At 39.8% G+C, this 19,352-nt stretch overlaps 1 protein-coding gene across 3 annotated transcripts; it reads left to right on the forward strand.

Annotated features, from left to right (window-relative positions):
• The first annotated feature begins 595 nt into the window (after positions 1–595).
• LOC109864706 (ubiquitin-conjugating enzyme E2 D2) lies at positions 596–18,002 on the forward strand. 3 transcript variants are annotated; one of them, XM_020452582.2, is made up of 8 exons: positions 637–986; positions 10,692–10,755; positions 10,843–10,874; positions 10,963–11,040; positions 11,180–11,285; positions 11,397–11,490; positions 11,670–11,719; positions 17,177–18,002. In XM_020452582.2, exons 1-7 carry the CDS (start codon positions 963–965, stop codon positions 11,716–11,718), a joined length of 447 nt encoding a protein of 148 aa, XP_020308171.1. In that variant the 5' UTR covers positions 637–962; the 3' UTR covers position 11,719; positions 17,177–18,002. The 3 variants fall into 3 exon arrangements, with proteins under 3 accessions (XP_020308172.1, XP_020308171.1, XP_020308173.1); XM_020452584.2 differs by having other exon boundaries at positions 646–986; positions 11,650–11,719; XM_020452583.2 differs by lacking the exon at positions 11,670–11,719 and having other exon boundaries at positions 596–986.
• Positions 18,003–19,352: the final 1,350 nt, after the last annotated feature.

The following is a 19,352-nucleotide window of genomic DNA, read 5'->3' on the forward strand; positions in this document are numbered from 1 at the left end:
TTGGTGGAGTAGGTGTCCCTGTTCGCCAAGCATCTGGGAGATGTCTTTCTTTTCTGCTGCTTCCATATAGTGAGGAAGCATTCTTTAATGTATACACTGGGAGTCAGGAAGCAGGTGCAGAAGGTGAGTTTAATTAATCATTAGAAAAAGGCAGATAAACAAAACAGGACCAGTGTACTGAACGTGACAAAACCAATACTGGCTGATGAGTGAAGCTACTGAGGGCTAAATAAAGGGAGAATAATCAAGGTGATGATGAGGTCCAGGTGTGCGTAACTATGGGGAACAGGTGTGTGTAATGATGGTTGCCAGACCAGTGGTTAGTAGACCCCCCCCCCCCCCCCCCTAAAAGTGTAATCTGTAACATCAAGCTTTATATACGGGCATATCATGATGTTTCTACTTAGCAGGGTTTCCCTCATGATGGCGCTCATGGTAGCACTGTCAAACCTTTTGAGATTTCAACAGATTTTTACAGTTTATTGTAAAATGAATAAATGATTGTCTTTATGTAAGGACATTCCAACCTTGTTTACCATTACCTAGTCCAATTGTGGCATGATTGAACTATTTGTATTCGTTAACACCAGTTTCAATGCAGGACTTTTCTTTTGAAGGCGAACCGCTGATTGCACTCATCGCGAATATTGCTCACTTCACAGTCGTGACCAGAAGAACGAGCTGAGCTAACGTAATCATTCGGCTGGTCAAGTTTGTAACGGCAACGTTAAAATATCAGTGCAGTCAAAGGCTGTCGACAAAGGAAAGCCAGAATATCATTCTATATTGATACCCTTGTCTCAACTGTAAAAGTAAAATTGTCAATTTTTGTAAAGCTAGCTAGGTAACTAACACGTTAGGTAGTTCGCCTTACACTACAGCTAATTGATATATGCTAGTTAGCATCACGTAGTTAGCCTGTGCTCTCCTTCGACAACCGCTCCCTGCTACGCACTGGCAGAATGGCCTTAAAACGAATTCACAAGGTAAATGGATTGTTGTTTGACGCTTTGCCGTAAATACTGCTTAATAAGTTAGATCGTCTGTAGCAGGTAGCTAATGTGAAATTGATATGTCGTTTTAGTTAGATAACTACGTTAATGTCGTACAGTGGGCAGCTGACTATAACGTTAGCTAGCTCGCTATAACCTTAGCTCGCTATAACGTTAGCTAGCCAAGCGTGCTGCCTTGGCTTTTGGTTAGCCATTTTAGCTAGCAGTAGCAAAGTGGCAACAGGGCCTAGCTTAGCTAGCTAGTTTTAGCCACTTTAAAGTGAGTGTGACCAAAACATTAGTAAAGAATCTAAGTAGCTAATATCCAAGCTAAATGACTTGACCAACGTTAGGTTAGTTAGTGTAAAGTTTGTAAGCTAGTAACGTTATCCCTTAAACTTCTACTGGAGCTAATAAGATATGGTGAAACCTGATGAGAGGGAGGATAAGGCTGTTGCATACCACTAACGTTACCAGCTCGTGGCATGTTTCGGGTTGGAGTTCCTTGTTGGAAATATAAACCTTGTCATGCAAGCTAGCCAAGTCAAGTGTTATCCTGGTGTGGGTATTTTATTCTGGCCTCTACTATTTTAAGAAACCACGGGCATAAAAAATAGACTTAGCTAGCTGCTGTGGTGTTACTACTATGTTCGTCTGGAATTGCTGTACCCCCCCCCCCCCCCCCCCCCCAAGCCAAGTTCAACATTAAACACCTCTCCTAATATTGGTTTAGAGGTGGCATTCACTGGCACTTGAGTTGAAAATGCAAGTAAATGTAGTTAGTTGAACGCATACCATATTACTGCGCTTTGAATGTTATAGGGCCATGGTGTTAAGTGATAGGTATGCCTATTCTATTGTCATTGGCAAATATTCAAACTAAAACACCATGGATGAGGTCACCACCATTACATTGCTGTAGTAGGTGTTAAACCAATGTCTACACCCGTAACTTTTTTTTAGGGCAGGGGGGGGGGGGGGGTGTTATGTAAGGAGTATCTTATAAATGTTCCTTTTGAATAGATGTAAACGAATGTTGGCCTATGCTGCTAGCTGTTCACCTTAAGTGGGACAGGGCCCATGCCTAAAAATAAATTGTTGGTATTCCAGGATGTTGCTTAAAAGCCCTTTGAGTCCTGCCTGAAAATAAAGGGGAACATTGGTTGTTACTGTACAAATAACTTCTAGCATAAATAACCTATTGGAATTAGTTTCAAAGGTACTAGTAGATTCAAAAACATGAGCTGGCACACACCCAGAAAAATTAGTTTGTGTGGAGGTGCTGACTAACGGTGAATAAACAATAAGGTACAGTGATGCCTTTACCAACGACACGTTGGTAAATACCCATTAAAGTGCTGTGAGTTTATATATGGAGTATGCAACTTTATTTTGATAGATTATAGTTTCAAAGATACTGACACAATTGAACTGAATTGAACCCAGCATAGTTTATGAAACCAACAACAAAATGTAGACCTAAATATTAAGTACGATGCATATAACTCTGATTGATTAATTTGCTTATCAAAAACCTAATTTCACTAAGCCCACTCTTTAGGTTTGCTCAACCACAGAGAAGTGCTTGAGTGCAGATAGACACACACTGACAGCAATGCTGCTGTTGTCTTTCCCTCCCGTTTGGGCTCCCACAGTATAACACTGGTCAGGCCAATCCTCATTCTGACTCAGGTGTTTGAGTAAGACATTGCCACAATTTGTCAGGGTTAAGCTTTCATCTATATCATGCAAAGTTCAGTATTCCCTATCGTCCGATGCTAATTACTTGCCCCAACTCACATACGCATCACTCAAGTCTTTACAGGCCAATGTTTATTACTGAGTTATAGCAGGTCTGTATTTACATAATGGGTCAGTGTTGATCTTTCTAACCGGTTAGTTGACCATAGTGGTGGAATCCTAGGCCAATGTCACACAGGCTGTTACTGGTTGAGTGACAGCTGTGTATCTTTATACGCTAGCTCAGATTTGCACAAACGCCACCTGTGCCTGACGGAAATACAGCCCACAGCTTTCAACCTGTTCAAGGCTTGACTTACACGTCTTTTACTAATCTATTTGATGACAAACATTGTCTCATCCTCTCCCAATCAGACCGGTATGCAATATAGACGGTAATCAACAGGACCCTGAACAGCTTCTGCTCCCAAGCCGTAAGACTGCTAAATAGTTAGTCCAGGTAGCTATTGGTTATCTGCATTGACCCATTTTGCACTAACTCTATTGACTCACCACATATGCTGCTGCTACTGTTTATCTATCATGTTGCCTAGTCATTTTATCCCTACCTACAGTGTGTTTGGAAAGTATTCAGACCACTTCCCCTTTTACACATTTTGTTAAATCACAGCCTTATTCTAAAATAGATTTGAATATATTATCCTCCCCCTAATACCCCATTATGACAAAGCGAAAACAGGTTTGTAGATATTAGTGATATTTTCCTTGCCCAAAAAAACGATACCGATAACCAATATTTAAAAAAGAGCGGCCTTTTAAGCATTCTAGTACAGTTAAATAGTTAAAACACACATATGGACACAGCGGTCTAAGGCACTGCATCTCAGTGCAAAAGGCATCACTACAGTCCCTGGTTCGAATCCAGGCTATATCACGTCTGGCTGTGATTGTGATTCCCATAGGACGGCGCACAATTGGCCCAGCGTCGTACAGGGTTTGGCCGGGGTAAGCCGTCATTGTAAATAAGAACAAATTCTTAACTGACTTGACTAGTTAAATACAGGTTACACACATCACACTGACCAAGTTATTGTGTTGGCATTTACGTATGTCCCCAGTACCAGTAAAACATAATCAAAACCAATTTTTTTCGCTTACTTGCTGTGCTGTTTCGTTGTTTGTTTGATAAGTCGTTTGGCGTGTCAAATAAGCTTGTGGACCAATCAGGACAAGAATAGGACTGCACATCACATAATTTAATGCGTTCATTTTTTATGTAGTTATTACACATTGATTACACTATCACTCATATTTCATGTCACAACGATTCATTGATACGTATGCTATGATGCTAAAGTTGTCTCACGCACCTACAGTGCTGGTCATAAAAACAAAAGGTAGCTAGCTTATGGATGCAAACAATGTTCTTCGCCAAAAACATAGCAAAACATTGTTTCATTATCTATAGTTTGCTATGTGTCATCATATAAAATAACTGTAATTTATAAGACAGTTCTTATTTGATTAATGGTCGGACCCATCTATGTGAAGCTAGCCACAATAAGGATTAGCCACAATAGTGGAATTTGCGGTCAGCCTTCAAAATATAAATATGGTGTAATTCTGCTGTTTCTATTAATTTCCATCACTGTCAATGACATACTTTTTTATTTTGAAGGCAAAGTGCAAATCCCACTATTGTGCCTAATTCGTTTTGTGGCTAGCTTCACAAAACAACCCGGTCCAGTCAAGCCTAACTAGCCAGATGAAGCTAGCTGGATGCTTATAACGTTATCTTTGGGCAACAGGGTTAAGTAGCTGTCTAGCTATTTATTTTCATGAGCTGAAGTAAAATTTCAATAGGCGAACAACAAGTGGCAACCTAGCTAATACTTACAAGGATTCCTAAATCGTTGCTAAGAATAATGGAAATGACTGCAGTTTTTACTGGTCATTGTTTTCAGGCTGGTTGTATTGTTGCTAGCTGGGTACCAAGCTAAAGCTAGCTACCCTAGAAGTTGCGGTCTAACAAATGATGCTATATTACCAAAGTGCTATTGTAAACACATCGTTTGTGGCCGGTGTTTGCAGACTTTTTCGTACAGCTTTGACAGTGCTATTTTATATTTGTTGACACGCAAAGACCCAAACAGCGTTCCATAGTATGTATGTCGTGAAGCTAATCACTGTGTATCTCCAGTAGGGCAACATCTGAAAAATAGCACACTTGGTAGTGTGTCCTGGTGCTCAACCAGTTGGCGAGAGCCAGCATCACCCACGACAGAGAACAGTTGATTGTCAAGGGCAATGAATTCCATTATCTTGGCTTTAATGGATTTCACCTTTGAAATGTTATTCTTTCAAATGACTGCTCGACTTGTTGACTGCTCGATCCACACAGAAGACATTGTGGGCTAGTTTAGGAATGCTGTGTTGCACGAATAGCGCACAATTTTACGTGTCATCAGTATGTCATGTACCTACGTTATATAGGTATGCACGACAGCTTTGACATCGGTTTTGCATGTATCGGCCGATTCCGATGTTGGCATTTTTAGTTAATATCGTCCGATTCCGTTATGTTCACCGATATATCGTGCATCCCAAGTAGAAATGTTTGCAAATGTATTAAAAGTAAAAACGGATACCTTATTTGCATAAGTATTCAGACCCTTTGCTGTGAGACTCGAAATTGAGCTCAGGTGCATCCTGTTTCCATTGACCATCCTTGAGATGTTTCTACAACTTGTGGTAAATTCAATTGATTGTACATGATTTGGAAAGGCACACACCTGTCTATATAAGGTCCAATAGCTGACAGTGCATGTCAGAGCAAAAACCAAGCCACAATGTTTGAGTTGTCCGTAGAGCTTTGAGACAGGATTGTGCAGAGGCACAGATAAGGGGAAGGGTACCAAAAAATATCTGCAGCATTGAAGGTCCCCAAGAACACAGTGACGTCCATCATTCTTAAATGGAAGTTTGGAACCACCAAGACTCTTCCTAGAGCTAAACCTGTTTTTGCTTTGTCATTATGGGATATTGTGTTTAGATTGATTTGAGGGGGGAAAAACAATTTTAATCCATTTTAAAATAAGGCTGTAACGTAACAAAGTGGAAAAAGTCAAGGTGTCTGACTACTTACATACTTTACTGTATATGTACATATCTACCTCAATTACAACTGCACATCGACTTGGTACTGGTACCCCGTGTATATAGCCAAGTTATCGTTAGTCTTTGTGTATTTATTCCTTGTGTTATAATTTCTATTATTCTCTCTGCATTGTTGGGAAGTGCCCATAAGTAAATATTTCACTATTAGTTGCACGGTATACCGATAACATGATACTTATGATACCAACATTTTAGAATTCTGTAGTAACGTTTCATATGATACTACCACATTTTTCAGCTCTTCTAAAGAACCAGCTGGCACCTATTATAAAAGTTTTATGGAGGCAGTTTTGTTCCTAAATTCAGTTGAATTTAAGCAAAATCCACTGGTATGCGCCGGTCTAATAATATCCACTTCACTTTAATGTGTAAATCACGTGGCAGCTGTAATCCGCCAGCCGCATCCCCTGCCAACCCTCACTCACCTGCTTCTCTCCATCCGCTTTTCCTGCGCATCTGTTGCGCCACCCTTTTTTAAAATATAGTTTAACTGTGATGGCGAGCAGGGATGCAGACCCTGATGAGTCTTCTGTTATATTTGTACATTTGTGACATTGGAGCAGAGCGAGAGAAGTTGATACATTGTATAATGTAATCGCCTGTTATAACCATGAGCACAGGCCAGTCTGATTACACTGCAAATTCGCTGTCATGCAGACTCTGAGCGCCAGAGAGGGGAAATGGAGCACAGCTTTGCGGCTGGCATGCTTGTAGCTTTACAGCAGAGAACGGCTTGTCTCTAGCCTAAATGCTTAAAAAATGACCTTTATTACAGGTGCTACCTATAATTTATACTGGTCAAAAATTTAAATGCAACATGCAACAATTTCAAAGATGTAACTAAGTTACAGTTCTTATAAGCAAATCAGTCAATGGAATTAATTAAATTAGACCCAAATCTATGGATTTCACATGACCGGGAATACAGATGTGCATCTGTTGGTGAACCTGTTGGTGTGCCTGATGAACCAAACCACACATTTTTCTGATGATACCAACATATTTCATCACTTTGCTGCAGACAAGTTTAATATGGTTTTTCCAGGATAACTGTTCATAAATTAGAACTCCAAGGAATCTAGTGGATGTGACTTGTTCCATTTCATTCGCACCAATTGAGATCCTAGCTCAGTTTTACAATATTTCGTGTTCTTACTAGTGAATACAATAAAGTTGGATTTTTGTCAACGTTTAAAGATTAACAAATTATCTGGAACCATTCAGAAAATGTGGCCATGCCTGATTTGGCTTCATTAATTAGTAAATCAAAATTCTTGTGTGATGAACATCTAATTGGTATCATCAGCAAAGAGAATGGGAAGTACGGTAGAGGACACAGCAGCAAGGTCATTGATATCGATTATGAATAACAAAGGTCCAATTATCGAACCCTGTGGGACGCCACAGGATATCTTGGCCCTGGTAGATGCTAATGCCATTTGCCCAAAAAAAAATCTCTATCATAAACATAACTATATAATCATGAAAACCGTAATAATGCAATTTAGAAAGTAATAGTTTGTCAACCATGTCAAATGCTTTGGATAAATCCCAAAAAATGCCAAGAAGGGTATTTTTAAGTTTTTTTAAGTTGCAAAAGAGCCATATCTGTGTGATATTTTTTACAAAAACCATATTGGTGCTCACAGAGAATAGTTGATTTTTAAAAAAAAATCTACGCTCTTTTGTACACCAATTTTTCTAGCATTTTAGAAAAACAAGGTAGTACAGATATTGGGTGACTATTTGTAAAACATCTTTGATCCACAGATTTTAATGATGGATAACAATTTTCTAATCTTTAGGAACAATACTTGTTTGCATAGATTTGGTAAAGAGTTGAAGTCGGAAGTTTACATATACTTAGGTTGGAGTCATTTAAAACTCATTTTTCAACCACTCCACAAATTTGTTGTTAACAATCTATAGTTTTGGCAAGTCGGTTAGGACATCTACTTTGTGCATGACACCAGTAATTTTTCCAACAATTGTTTACAGACAGATTATTTCACTTATAATTCACTGTATCACAATTCCAGTGGGTTAGAAGTTTACATACACTAAGTTGACTGTGCCTTTTTAAACAGCTTGGAAAATTCCAGAAAATGTCATGGCTTTAGAAGCTTGAGATAAATGTACTTTGGTGCGAAAACTGTAAATCAATCCCAGAACAACAGCAAAAGACCTTGTGAAGATGCTGGAGGAAACGGGTACAAAAGTATCTATATCCACAGTAAAACAAGTCCTATATCGACAACCTGAAAGGCCGCTCAGCAAGGAAGAAGCCACTGCTCCAAAACCGCAATAAAAAAGTCAGACTACGGTTTGTAACTACATGGGGACAAGGATTGTACTTTTTGGAGAAATGTCCTTTGGTCTGATGAAACAAATATAGAACTGTTTGGCCATAATGACCATCATCATGTTTGGAGGAATAAGGGGGAGGCTTGCAAGCCGAAGAACACCATCCCAACTGTGAAGGATGGGGGTGGCAGCATCATGTTGTGCTGCAGGAGGGACTGGTGTACTTCACAAAACAGATGGCATCATGAGGATGGAAAATTATGCAGATATATTGAAGCAACATCTCAAGACATCAGTTAAAGCTTGGTCGCAAATGGGTCTTCCAAATGGACAATGACCCCAAGCATGCTTCCAAAGTTGTGGCAAAATGGCTAAAGGACAACAAAGTCACGGTATTGGAGTGACCATCACAGAGCCCTGACCTCAAGCCTATAGAAAATGTGTCGGTAGAATTGAAAAAGCATGTGCGAGCAAGGAGGCCTAGAAACCTGACTCAGTTACACCAGCTCTGTCAGGAGGAATGGGCCAAAATTCACCCAACTTATTTTGGGAAGCTTGTGGAAGGCTACCTGAAACGTTTGACCCAAGTTAAACAATTTCACGGCAATGCTACCAAATACTAATTGAGTGTATGTAAACTTCTGACACACTGGGAATGTGATGAAAGTAATAAAATCTGAATTATTAAATAATTCTCTCCTATTATTTTGGCATTTCACATTCTTAATATAAAGTGGTGTTCCTAACTGACCTAAGACAGGGAATTTTTACTTGGATTAAAGGTCAGGAATTGTGAAATTGAGTTTAAATGTATTTGGCTAAGGTGTATGTAAACTTCCGACTTCAACTGTATATATTGTTTTTTAAAACCATCTGGCTTATGCCGCTCTATCATTGCTCATCCATATAATTATATGTATATATTCTTATTCCATTCCAAGCTTCTAAAGCCATGACATCATTTTCTGGAATTTTCCAAGCTGTTTAAAGGCACAGTCAACTTAGTGCATGTAAACTTTTGACCCACTTGAATTGTGATACAGTGAATTATAAGTGAAATCTGTAAACAATTGTTGGAGAAATTACTTGTCATGTACAAAGTAGATGTCCTAACCGACTTGCAAAAACTATAGTTTGTTGACAAGAAATTTGTGGAATGGTTGAAATCCAGTTTTAATGACTCCAACCAGTTTTAATGACTCCAACCTAAGTGCATGTAAACTTCCGACTTCAACTGTACGTATGAGATGAGTAATGCAAGATATGTAAACATTATTAAAGTGACTAGTGATCAAATTATTAAAGTGGACATTGATTTCAAGTGCAACGAATGTGAAACGGCTAGCTAGTTAGCGCTGGTGCGTGCTAAATAGCGTTTCAATCGGTGACGTCACTTGCTCTGAGACCTTGAAGTAGTGGTTCCCCTTGTGTGAAAGTGGTTCCCCGCGGCTTTTGTGGAGCGATGGGTAACGATGCTTCGTGGGTGACTGTTGTTGTGTGCAGAGGGTCCCTGGTTCGCGCCCGGGTATGGGGCGAGGGGATGGTCTAAAGTTATACTGTTACATAGGCAGCAGCACCTCTAGTGGCAAGCCACATTTCTTCAGCCTCCTGTGGTTGAAGAGGTGCTGTTGTGCCTTCACCACACTGTGTGGGTGGACCATTTCAGTTTGTCCGTGATGTGTACACCGAGGAACTTGACTTTCAACCTTCTCCACTGCTGTCCCGTCGATGTGGTTTGGGGGGTGCTCCCTCTGCTGTTTCCTGAAGTCCACGATCAGCTCCTTTTTGTTTTGTTGACATTGAGGGATGGGTTATTGTCCTTGCACCTCTCTCCCAGGGCCCTCACCTCCTCCTTGTAAGTTGTCTCGTCGTTGTTGGTAATCAAGCCTACTACTGTTGTGTCGTCTGAAAACTTCCTGATTGAGTTGGAGGCATGCATGGCTACGCAGTCATGGGTGAACATGGAGTACAGGAGGGTGCTGAGGACGCACCCTTGTTGGGCCCCAGTGTTGAGGATCAGCGAAGTGGAGATGTTGTTTCCTACCTCCACCACCTGGGGCGGCACGTCAGGGGTTGAGACCCAGGGCCTCCAGCTTAATGATGAGCTTGGAGGGTACTATGAGTTTGGAGGGTACTATTGAATGCTGAGCTGTTGTCAATGAACAGCACTCTTACATAGGTATTCCTCTTGTCCAGATGGGATAGATTCCTCTTTTCCTCTGTCCCTAATTAACCTTTAGAAATACTTACTGTGCAGTGCTCTTTGCAATGGCAACAATGTAAATACAATGTAAATGCCCTTCGAAATACAACTGTGAGGTCTGTGCAGTAGCAGTATCATGGAATTTGCTGTTTCCAGTTGTCCCATAAAAGAATCACCAATGCACATGTGTTTGCAACCACAGCCATTATGCTGGATCAGCTAAATAGGTGGAGTTGAAGGGATGAGAAACTCAATAACTATGTTGGTAGGGGAATAGTGGGACTGATGGTGTCCTGGTTTGGTCCCTCTTTCAGGAGCTGAACGACCTGGCCAGGGACCCTCCTGCACAGTGTTCCGCCGGCCCTGTTGGAGATGACAGTAAGGCCAAACTAAGCACTTTTATTTGAGTGAACATTCTCAACATTGAAACATGTTTCTAACTGTATCTACTTTCTTGTTTTCCAGTGTTTCATTGGCAAGCTACAATTATGGGGCCTGTAAGTATAATTTATAAAGTGTGTGCTCGTTGAAGTTGCATTAGTTTTGGCTGGTCAGTGTGTCGTTGACATTTTTGTTTCTTTTCAGAATGACAGTCCATACCAAGGTGGCGTTTTTTTCCTGACCATTCATTTCCCCACAGACTACCCCTTCAAACCACCTAAGGTAATTATTTTCTCTCCTCTTCCTCTGTTCTATTACAATTAATAGTTTTCTTGATGCATGTAGACGATTGAGGAAGTATGGTTTCCGTTGATCTTATGTAATCATGTGTTTGATTGCTGCTCCAACCTTTTCATTGCAGCTAGCATTCACCACAAGAATTTATCACCCAAATATTAACAGTAACGGCAGCATCTGCCTGGATATTTTGAGATCACAGTGGTCTCCAGCATTAACTATCTCTAAAGGTAGGATGTTTGTTGTTTTTCATGCTTTTGATACACATTTTTACCTTGACTTCATTTCAATTCACATGCCTAAGATCTACTTCTAATACTTGTTTCTAATCTCCTTTTCAGTACTTTTGTCCATTTGTTCTCTCTTATGTGACCCCAACCCTGACGACCCGTTAGTGCCAGAAATCGCCCGTATCTACAAAACAGATACTGAAAAGTAAGTATACTGTAGACCCAGCTTTGTCCTACATTTTGTTCATGAACTGCATACTCTAATATTTGCGAAAAATATTATGCCACTTTTTGATCCGAGACTTGAACGAGATAGGTGCTAAATGATAGTTAATTCCTATAATGTCATATCTTTATAATATAGGACCTTTCCTTCCATGTCAGGTATAATAGACTAGCGAGAGAATGGACAGACAAGTACGCTATGCTTTAGGGTAAGACTGCCCTGCATTGTGAAGGGAGTGGACCGTGTGTGTGTCTGTGGTGGAGCTTTATGGGTTGTGACCAGGGGAGAAGGACTCCTCTCCCTTCTCATTGAAGCCACGAAGTTCAAGGCCGACCGTGGTACTGCAGGCATTGTTTGCAGAAAACGACCCCCGTTATAGTGAAGTGGAAAATGACAATCTTTGTGTAAATAAAAATAGAATTTTTGATGACAATCATGGCACCAATAATTACTTTTACTACACCAGGTGTATTTCCTGATTATTTTAAAATCGTACACAGGTTATGAGTATAATTTTATAGCTAATGGCAGCCTGCAGTACCCCGGTCGGCCTTCAATTTGAGATACTCAATGAGAGGGGGCAGCACTGAGCTAGCCTGCAACGTCACTTCCCGGTGTAGCTCAAACTGCATGTTATGTCTACATAAATCTCTGACATGAGACGCCATCGCAACTGATTTATTTGACTTCAAATGCGGGAATGAGTGGTGTCATGCGATCAATAGCTTTGGCCAGACATTTTTTTGTGGGTGGGCCTGCAGAAATGTGAGTGGGCCCAAAAAAAAACGCACAACGTCTAACTTCCTGCAATTCTACACATTTTGTCATTGGGTAGAGAGGAAACTGTGCCGTTTTATAGCTAATCTCATGCTATTCTACACATTTTGCCATGAGGTTGAAAGAATTTTGCATTTGAAAGCTAATTAAAGTTAAAGTATAAATGTAACTGTGATAAAGGCACTGGATTATGAGCTGTCTTGTTTGCTAATGAAGTAAGCAGTGGCATGGTGCATATAGCCATAGAAGCACAGTGGTTTCTGCCTCAATGCAGTCATATTCTTGGCTTATTAGTGGTGTGGCTTTCAGTTAAATGTCATTCCAGTTCATCTGAATGTCATTCCAGTGCATTGCTTGCTATGAATTCTATCTGATGGTGTTTGCATGTTTAGGTAAAAAGACAAATGTCCTGTTTGGAACACTAACAAGTAGAGAGCATTAAAAAAATATACACAGTACCCCTCAAAAGTTTGGACACCTACTCATTCAAGCGTTCTTCTTTATTCTTTACTATTTTCTATATTGTAGAATAATTGTTTAGACATCAAAACGTAAACAACACATATGGAATCATGTAGTAACCAAAAAAGTGTTAAACATATATTTGAGATTCTTCAAAGTAGCCACCCTTGATGACAGCTTTGCACAATCGGCATTCTCAATCGGCATTCTCTCAACCAGCTTCATGAGGTAGTCACCTGGAATGCATTTCAATTAACACGTGTGCCTTGTTAAAAGTTGATTTGTGGAATTTCCTTAATGCGTTTGAGCCAATCAGTTGTGTTGTGACAAGGTAGGGGTGGTATACAGACGATAGCCCTATTTGGTAAAAGTCCAAGTCTGTATTATGGCAAGAACAGCTCAAATAAGCAAAGAGAAATGACTGTCTGCCCTTTGGTCTAATGAGACCAAATTTGAGATTTTTGGTCCCAACCGCTGTCTGTGTGGTTCCCACCATGAAGCATAGAGGAGGTGTGATGGTGCTTTGTTGGTGACACTGTCAGTGATTTATTTAAAATTCAAGACACTTTTAAAAATTTATATTTTAAACTTTTACCCCTGTTTCTACCCAATATCGTGGTGTCAAATTGTCTCATCGCTGCAACTCCCATACAGTCTTGGGAGAGGCGAAGGTCGAGAGCCATGCGTCCTCCAAAACACAACCAAACCACACTGCTTCTTGACACAATGCCTGCTTAATCTGGACGCCAGCCAGACCAACGTGTCGGAGGAAACGCCGTACAACTGGTGACCATGTCAGCGTGCATGCACCCGGCCCGCCACAGGAGTCGCTAGAGCGCGATGGGACAAGGACATCCCTGTTGGCCAAACCCTCCCCTAACCCGGACGACCCTGGGCCAATTGTGCGTCGCCCCATGGGTCTCCCGGTCGCAGCCGGCTGTGACAGAGCCTTGACTCGAACCAGGATCTCTAGTGGCACAGCTAGCAACTGCGATGCAGTGCCTTGGACCACTGCACCACTCGGGAGGGCCCAAGATACACTTAACCAGCATGGCTACCACAGCGTTCTGTGACCCAAAACACACCTCCAGGCTGTGTACGGGCTATTTGACCAAGAAGAAGAGTGATGGAGTGCTGGATCAGATGACCTGGCCTCCACAGTCACCCGACCTCAACCCAATTGAGATGGTTTGGGTTGAGTTGGACCGCAGAGTGAAGGAAAAGCAGCCAACCAAGTGCTCAGCAAATGTGGGAACTACTTCAAGACTGTTAGAAAATCATTCCTCATTAAGCAGGTTGAGATAATGCCAAGAGTGTGCAAAGCAGTCAAGGCAAAGGGTGACTACTTTGAAGAATCTCAAGTGTAAAATGTATTTTGATTTGTTTTAACAGTTTTTTTTTTTGGTTACTCCATGATTCCATATGTTATTTCACAGTTTTGATGTCTTTACTATTATTCTCCAATGTAGAAATAGGAAAAATAAAGAAAAATCCTTGAATGAGTAGGTGTCCAAACTTTTGATTGGTACTGTGTGAGATGTATACCAAACATTAGGAACATCTACCTAATATTGAGTTGCACCCCCCCCCCCCCCCCCCTTTTGCCTTCAATATGTCAGGGCATGGACTCGACAAGGTGTCCAAAGCTTTCCACAGGGATGCTGACCCATGTTGACTCCAATGCAGTTGTCAAGTTGGCTGGATGTTCTTTGGGTGGTGGACCATTCTTGATACACACTGGAAACTGTTGTGTGGGAAAACCCAACAGCGTTGCAGTTATTGACACAAACTGTTGCGCCTGGCACCTACTACCACCCTCTGAATTGCACACACACAATCCATGTCTCAAGGCTTAAAAATCCTTTTACAAGTCTCCTCCCCTTCATCTATACTGTTTTGAAGTGGCTTTAACAAGTGACATCAATAAGGGATAATAGCTTTCACCTGAATTCACCTGGTCAGTCTGTCATGTAAAGAGCAGGTGTTCTTAATGTTTTGTACACTGTGTGTATATACACTGAACAAAAATATAAACCCAACATGCAAAGATTCTACTGAGTTTTTCTAACCTCTCTGGATTAAAACCTAATTATATGTGCTATATTATGCATGGGATCACACAAAAAAAAATCACATTTTACATTACTGTGTAGTTTACCAATAAAATGGTCTAACGGGGATGTGGACATACTCAGTATACATATCCCAAAATAAAGAAATGATCTCACTCCAATAAATGTTTATAGAAAGTTAGCAAAAATAGATACATCTTGCGACCATGGAAAGGAAAATGCCTGTCTATTTGTGGAAAAATCACCCTGATTAACTCTTTAGTCATATCACACTTTACCTATTTGCTTATGGTTTTGCCTAGTGACCTGCTTTTTAAATTATATGAACAAAAAATATTCAATTTTATTTGGAATGACAAGCCTATTTATATAACGAATATGAATTAGGAGGGCAGAAATGATTAAATATTAAAGCATTAGACCTCATTAAAGGCATCAGTCATACAAAAGTTATACTTAAATCCAAACTGGTTCTCTTGTAAATTGGTAGGAATGTCTCACCCCATCTTCAAGAATACATTATACAACTGCTCAATTTCGGTTATTTGAAATCAAAATCATTTCCAAAATATCGTCATATTTTAAAACAAGCTTTAGAAAGTTGGTTGCAATTTCAGTTAATCCACCTGAAAAGACAGAACAAATAATACAACAAATATTGTGGTTAAACTCAAATATACTAATTGATCAAAAATAAAAATAAACCTTTTTCGATAATGTTTTAAAGGTATAATTTTAGTGAATGATATCATAAATTAGGACTGGTGGAGTTGTCACACATGCAGCTAACACAGACATGGGAATGTCTGCTCTACCCAAAATTACAACCAACTTATTGCAGCATTACCACAAAAATGGCAGAGGAAAAAAGTAAGGAACTTGAATGGCGGCCCTGCATTAAAGAACATAAATGGTTAAAGAAAAGTTTGATAAATACAAACATATATCAATTTAAGGACCAAAAGATTAACAGCTGTGCCAAATACATTGCAAAATAGTTGGGAAGAGATTTTCGATGTACCCATTTCATGGCAAAGGGTTTATGAATTGATACGCAAAACACCGGATTCAAAACTTTGAATTTTTCAATTTAAATTACTGTACAAAATTCTTGCGGGATACATTCTTCCCAGCTCTGCAGATTTTTGCTGTGAGGCAGTCATTAGATCATTCATTTTGATACTGTCCATATGTAGCTCGTTTTTAGTTACAGGTCCAGGAATGGCTGAAGAATTGCAACATTTACCTAGAACTAATGCTGCAGATGGCAACACTGGGTGATTTGAAAAGCCATAGTCAAATCGATCAATAATCATTAATTTAGCAAAAATGTTTATTTTAATTTACAATCTGTAGAAGCTATGAGAATAGAAAGGTTCAGTGCTGTTGTGAAGCATCACAGCACAGTTGAAAAATATATGGCAAATAGAAATCCAAAATGGATGGTGATGGGAGGGGTTGAATGGAGCTGAAGGGTGGGACTAATAAACAAGATAACAAATGTAAAACATACAGGGTCTGTAAAATGTATATAGGTTCAGAAATGTTGTGAAATAGCACAGTTACAAATAGAAATCAAACTGGATATACATCAGAAATAGAGGAAGGACTAAAAACAAACAAAATATAAAGATTGTAAAATAGATTGTGTATAATAAGTATAAACTGAAGGTAGAAGCCTAAGTGGTGGTGTTTATTAGTTTACTCCAATTGGGGGAAGGGTTTGCAGGGAATATGAAAGGTATATTTAAAAAATAAAATAATATTTGTCTGTATATGCGTGTGTGTGTACATATCTCAATCTAACACACACACCAAAAACAAGATTTTAGAGAAACTTTTTGTGCGTAAGGAAAATCTCTGAATTTATGAAACTCATGAAAAATGGGACCAACACTTTACATGTTGCATTTGATTTTTTGTTCAGTGTATATATCTTTTTTGTTGTTGCTCAATATGATTGGGTGGTCCTGGCTCTTCAGTGGATGGGCTGGGACCACCGCTGCCTTTTATACAGTTGATATATACAGTCATTGGTTGTGACAGTGATATTATTGACAGCACTTCACCTAACTCTAGGCAGACATATTTGGCCGCTCTAAATAAATCTGCCTTTGCTTCGGTAGATTTGGGCTTGGTTCTGACAGTATTTCCACTGTCTGGGACTGTTTATATGCCATTTTGGTGGGACTATGGGGGATTTTATGTGTGAACATCGTAGATCTCAAGTTCAACTTGGGTAGTTGGCAACCTGTTGCTGTGTTGTAATGCATGGCGTACTTGATCTTCACACCCCTTGTCTATTGTGTAATGACAGTCTATTTTCTTTTTGCTGATTTGTTCTATCTCCACAGGTACAACAGAATAGCCCGGGAATGGACTCAGAAGTATGCCATGTGATAATCTGTCATGGTCATAACAACTTGCATTATAGATGGAATAAACTTTCAATTACTGTAATTCTTTTGCCCATTCGGCCGCAATCCCTTACCATCAGCCAATAACAGTAATTATATTTTTTGCCCCCACACCCCATAAATTTATTATTTACATGCTCTTAACAAGGAAAAATGTCTCCATGGCCCCCTTCTTTCCAAAACATGCTAATTGATCAGAACTCTCATTGGAGCATGTATCTGTATAAAGCCAACCACAGCCACTTTGGGAAGAGCTCTTGATTTCTCGAAGTTCGCGCAGAAAGTGCCAACTAAAAGGAATAAGGATTCTCCAAATGCCACAATTTCTGTATTGAGAGGATCAACATGGTGCAATCACATTTTTGTAAGATTTGCCAATATCGTTAGAGAACTGAGGTCTGTGAATATTATACACTTACTCTTAACTGTTTGAATGGAGAATTGCTGAAGTTAGCTATATCTGCAGTAAATAAGGACAAACATTTTATGCATGTTAAGATAAATAATTGGTTTATGTGCTGCTGAGAATGAAAAGAGTTGAGAGGAAACGTGTCCACTTTTTAAAGTTTCACCTTTTTTGTTAATCCTTTTCCTTTTGTTGTTTTTAGAACGGGAGCCATTAGTTAATCCATCATCCACAACACTGTTCTCGCTTTTGCACTGAATACGTTATTCAAAGCTCTATGGCTGATCGATCAACTAATAGCTCTGCTATTTAATGGTTACTTTTATTTTTTTTCTCAATAAAGTTGAACAAATAACCCTCTGGTATTCTGGTGTGTTTTGTAACAACTACTTTTTAAATGTATGAACATGGCGATGCATTGGGACTGTTGTTGTTAGTCTGTTCTGGTTGCACTACAAGTAGAAAACGATATGCTGCTGAGAACCCCTCAACAACTGTGGGGCTATTTATATGCCCCCCATGACTAGAGCAGCTATGGCCTTTCAGATGTAATCGTAGCCATGTCTTTTCCTAGACTCCTTACCTCCATTTAAGCAAATCTTTGAAGACTTGGACTGGTCAGAGCAAGTCCACATCAGTATTGAGATGCACCTGGATGCTGTTCTCTGGATGCTGAATGCCTGCATTTTGAATCCGTAAATGTTTATTTACAGTTTGGTCATTTAGCAGACCTATCCAGAGCGACATAGATACCCTATTATACTGAATACAAATATAACCTTCATGTAAATTGTTGGTTCCATGTTTCCCAGGAATGTTCCATACGTACCAAAATCATATTTCTCTTACATTTTGTACACAAATTTAACATCCCTGTTAGTGAGCGTTTCTCCTTTGCCAAGACAATCCATCCACGTGACAGGTGTGGCATATCAAGAAACTGACTGATCATTACACAGGTGCACCTTGTGCCGGGGACAAAAATGCCACTGAAATGTGCAATTTAGTCACAACGCAATGCCACAGACGTATCACGTTTTGAAGGAGCATGCAATTGGCATGCTGACTGCAGAGAATGTTCACTTCTCTACCATAAGCTGCCTCCAATGTCATTTTAGAGAATTTGGCAGTACGTCCAACCGACCTCACAACCGCGTAAGTAACCACGCCAGGACCTTCATGTCCGGATGGAGGGGATGCCAAACAGTAATTCTGTCTAATTTTGTGGGGAAATCCTGATTGGGTGGGCCTGGGATGACATAGATTTTCCCCACAAAATTAGACAGAATTACTGTGGCTGTGGCTGCGGCCTGTGAAATCCATAGATTAGGGCCTAATGAATTTGTTTAAATTGACTTTCCTTGACTGTAACTCTGCAAAATCTTACTTGTTGCATGTTTATTTTTCTGTATAAAATATTGTCCTATTATACAGTGTACAGTTGTGGCAATGACACATTCATTTCCACAAAGTTTGCTGCTTCATTGTCTTAGATATTTTTGTCAGATGTTGGTATGAAATACTGAAGTATAATTACAAGCATTTCACAAGTGTCAAAGGATTTTATTGACAATTACATGAAGTTGATGCAAAGAGTCAATATGTGCAGTGTTAACCCTTCTTATGCAAGACCTCTGCAATCTGCCCTGGCATGCTGTCAATTAACTTCTGGGCCACATCCTGACTGATGGCAGCCCAGTCTTGCAT

Source organism: Oncorhynchus kisutch, linkage group LG19 (genome assembly GCF_002021735.2).
Source record: "Oncorhynchus kisutch isolate 150728-3 linkage group LG19, Okis_V2, whole genome shotgun sequence".
NCBI lineage: Eukaryota > Metazoa > Chordata > Actinopteri > Salmoniformes > Salmonidae > Oncorhynchus > Oncorhynchus kisutch.

Bases quoted from the DNA above. Each gene is read 5' to 3' on its own strand.
- LOC109864706 (XM_020452582.2), top strand. From the start codon at position 963: ATGGCCTTAAAACGAATTCACAAG. The intron at 10,756-10,842 runs GTAAGGCCAAAC...CTTGTTTTCCAG, and splicing joins CGGCCCTGTTGGAGATGACA to TGTTTCATTGGCAAGCTACA. The intron at 11,491-11,669 runs GTAAGTATACTG...CTTCCATGTCAG, and splicing joins TACAAAACAGATACTGAAAA to GTATAATAGACTAGCGAGAG.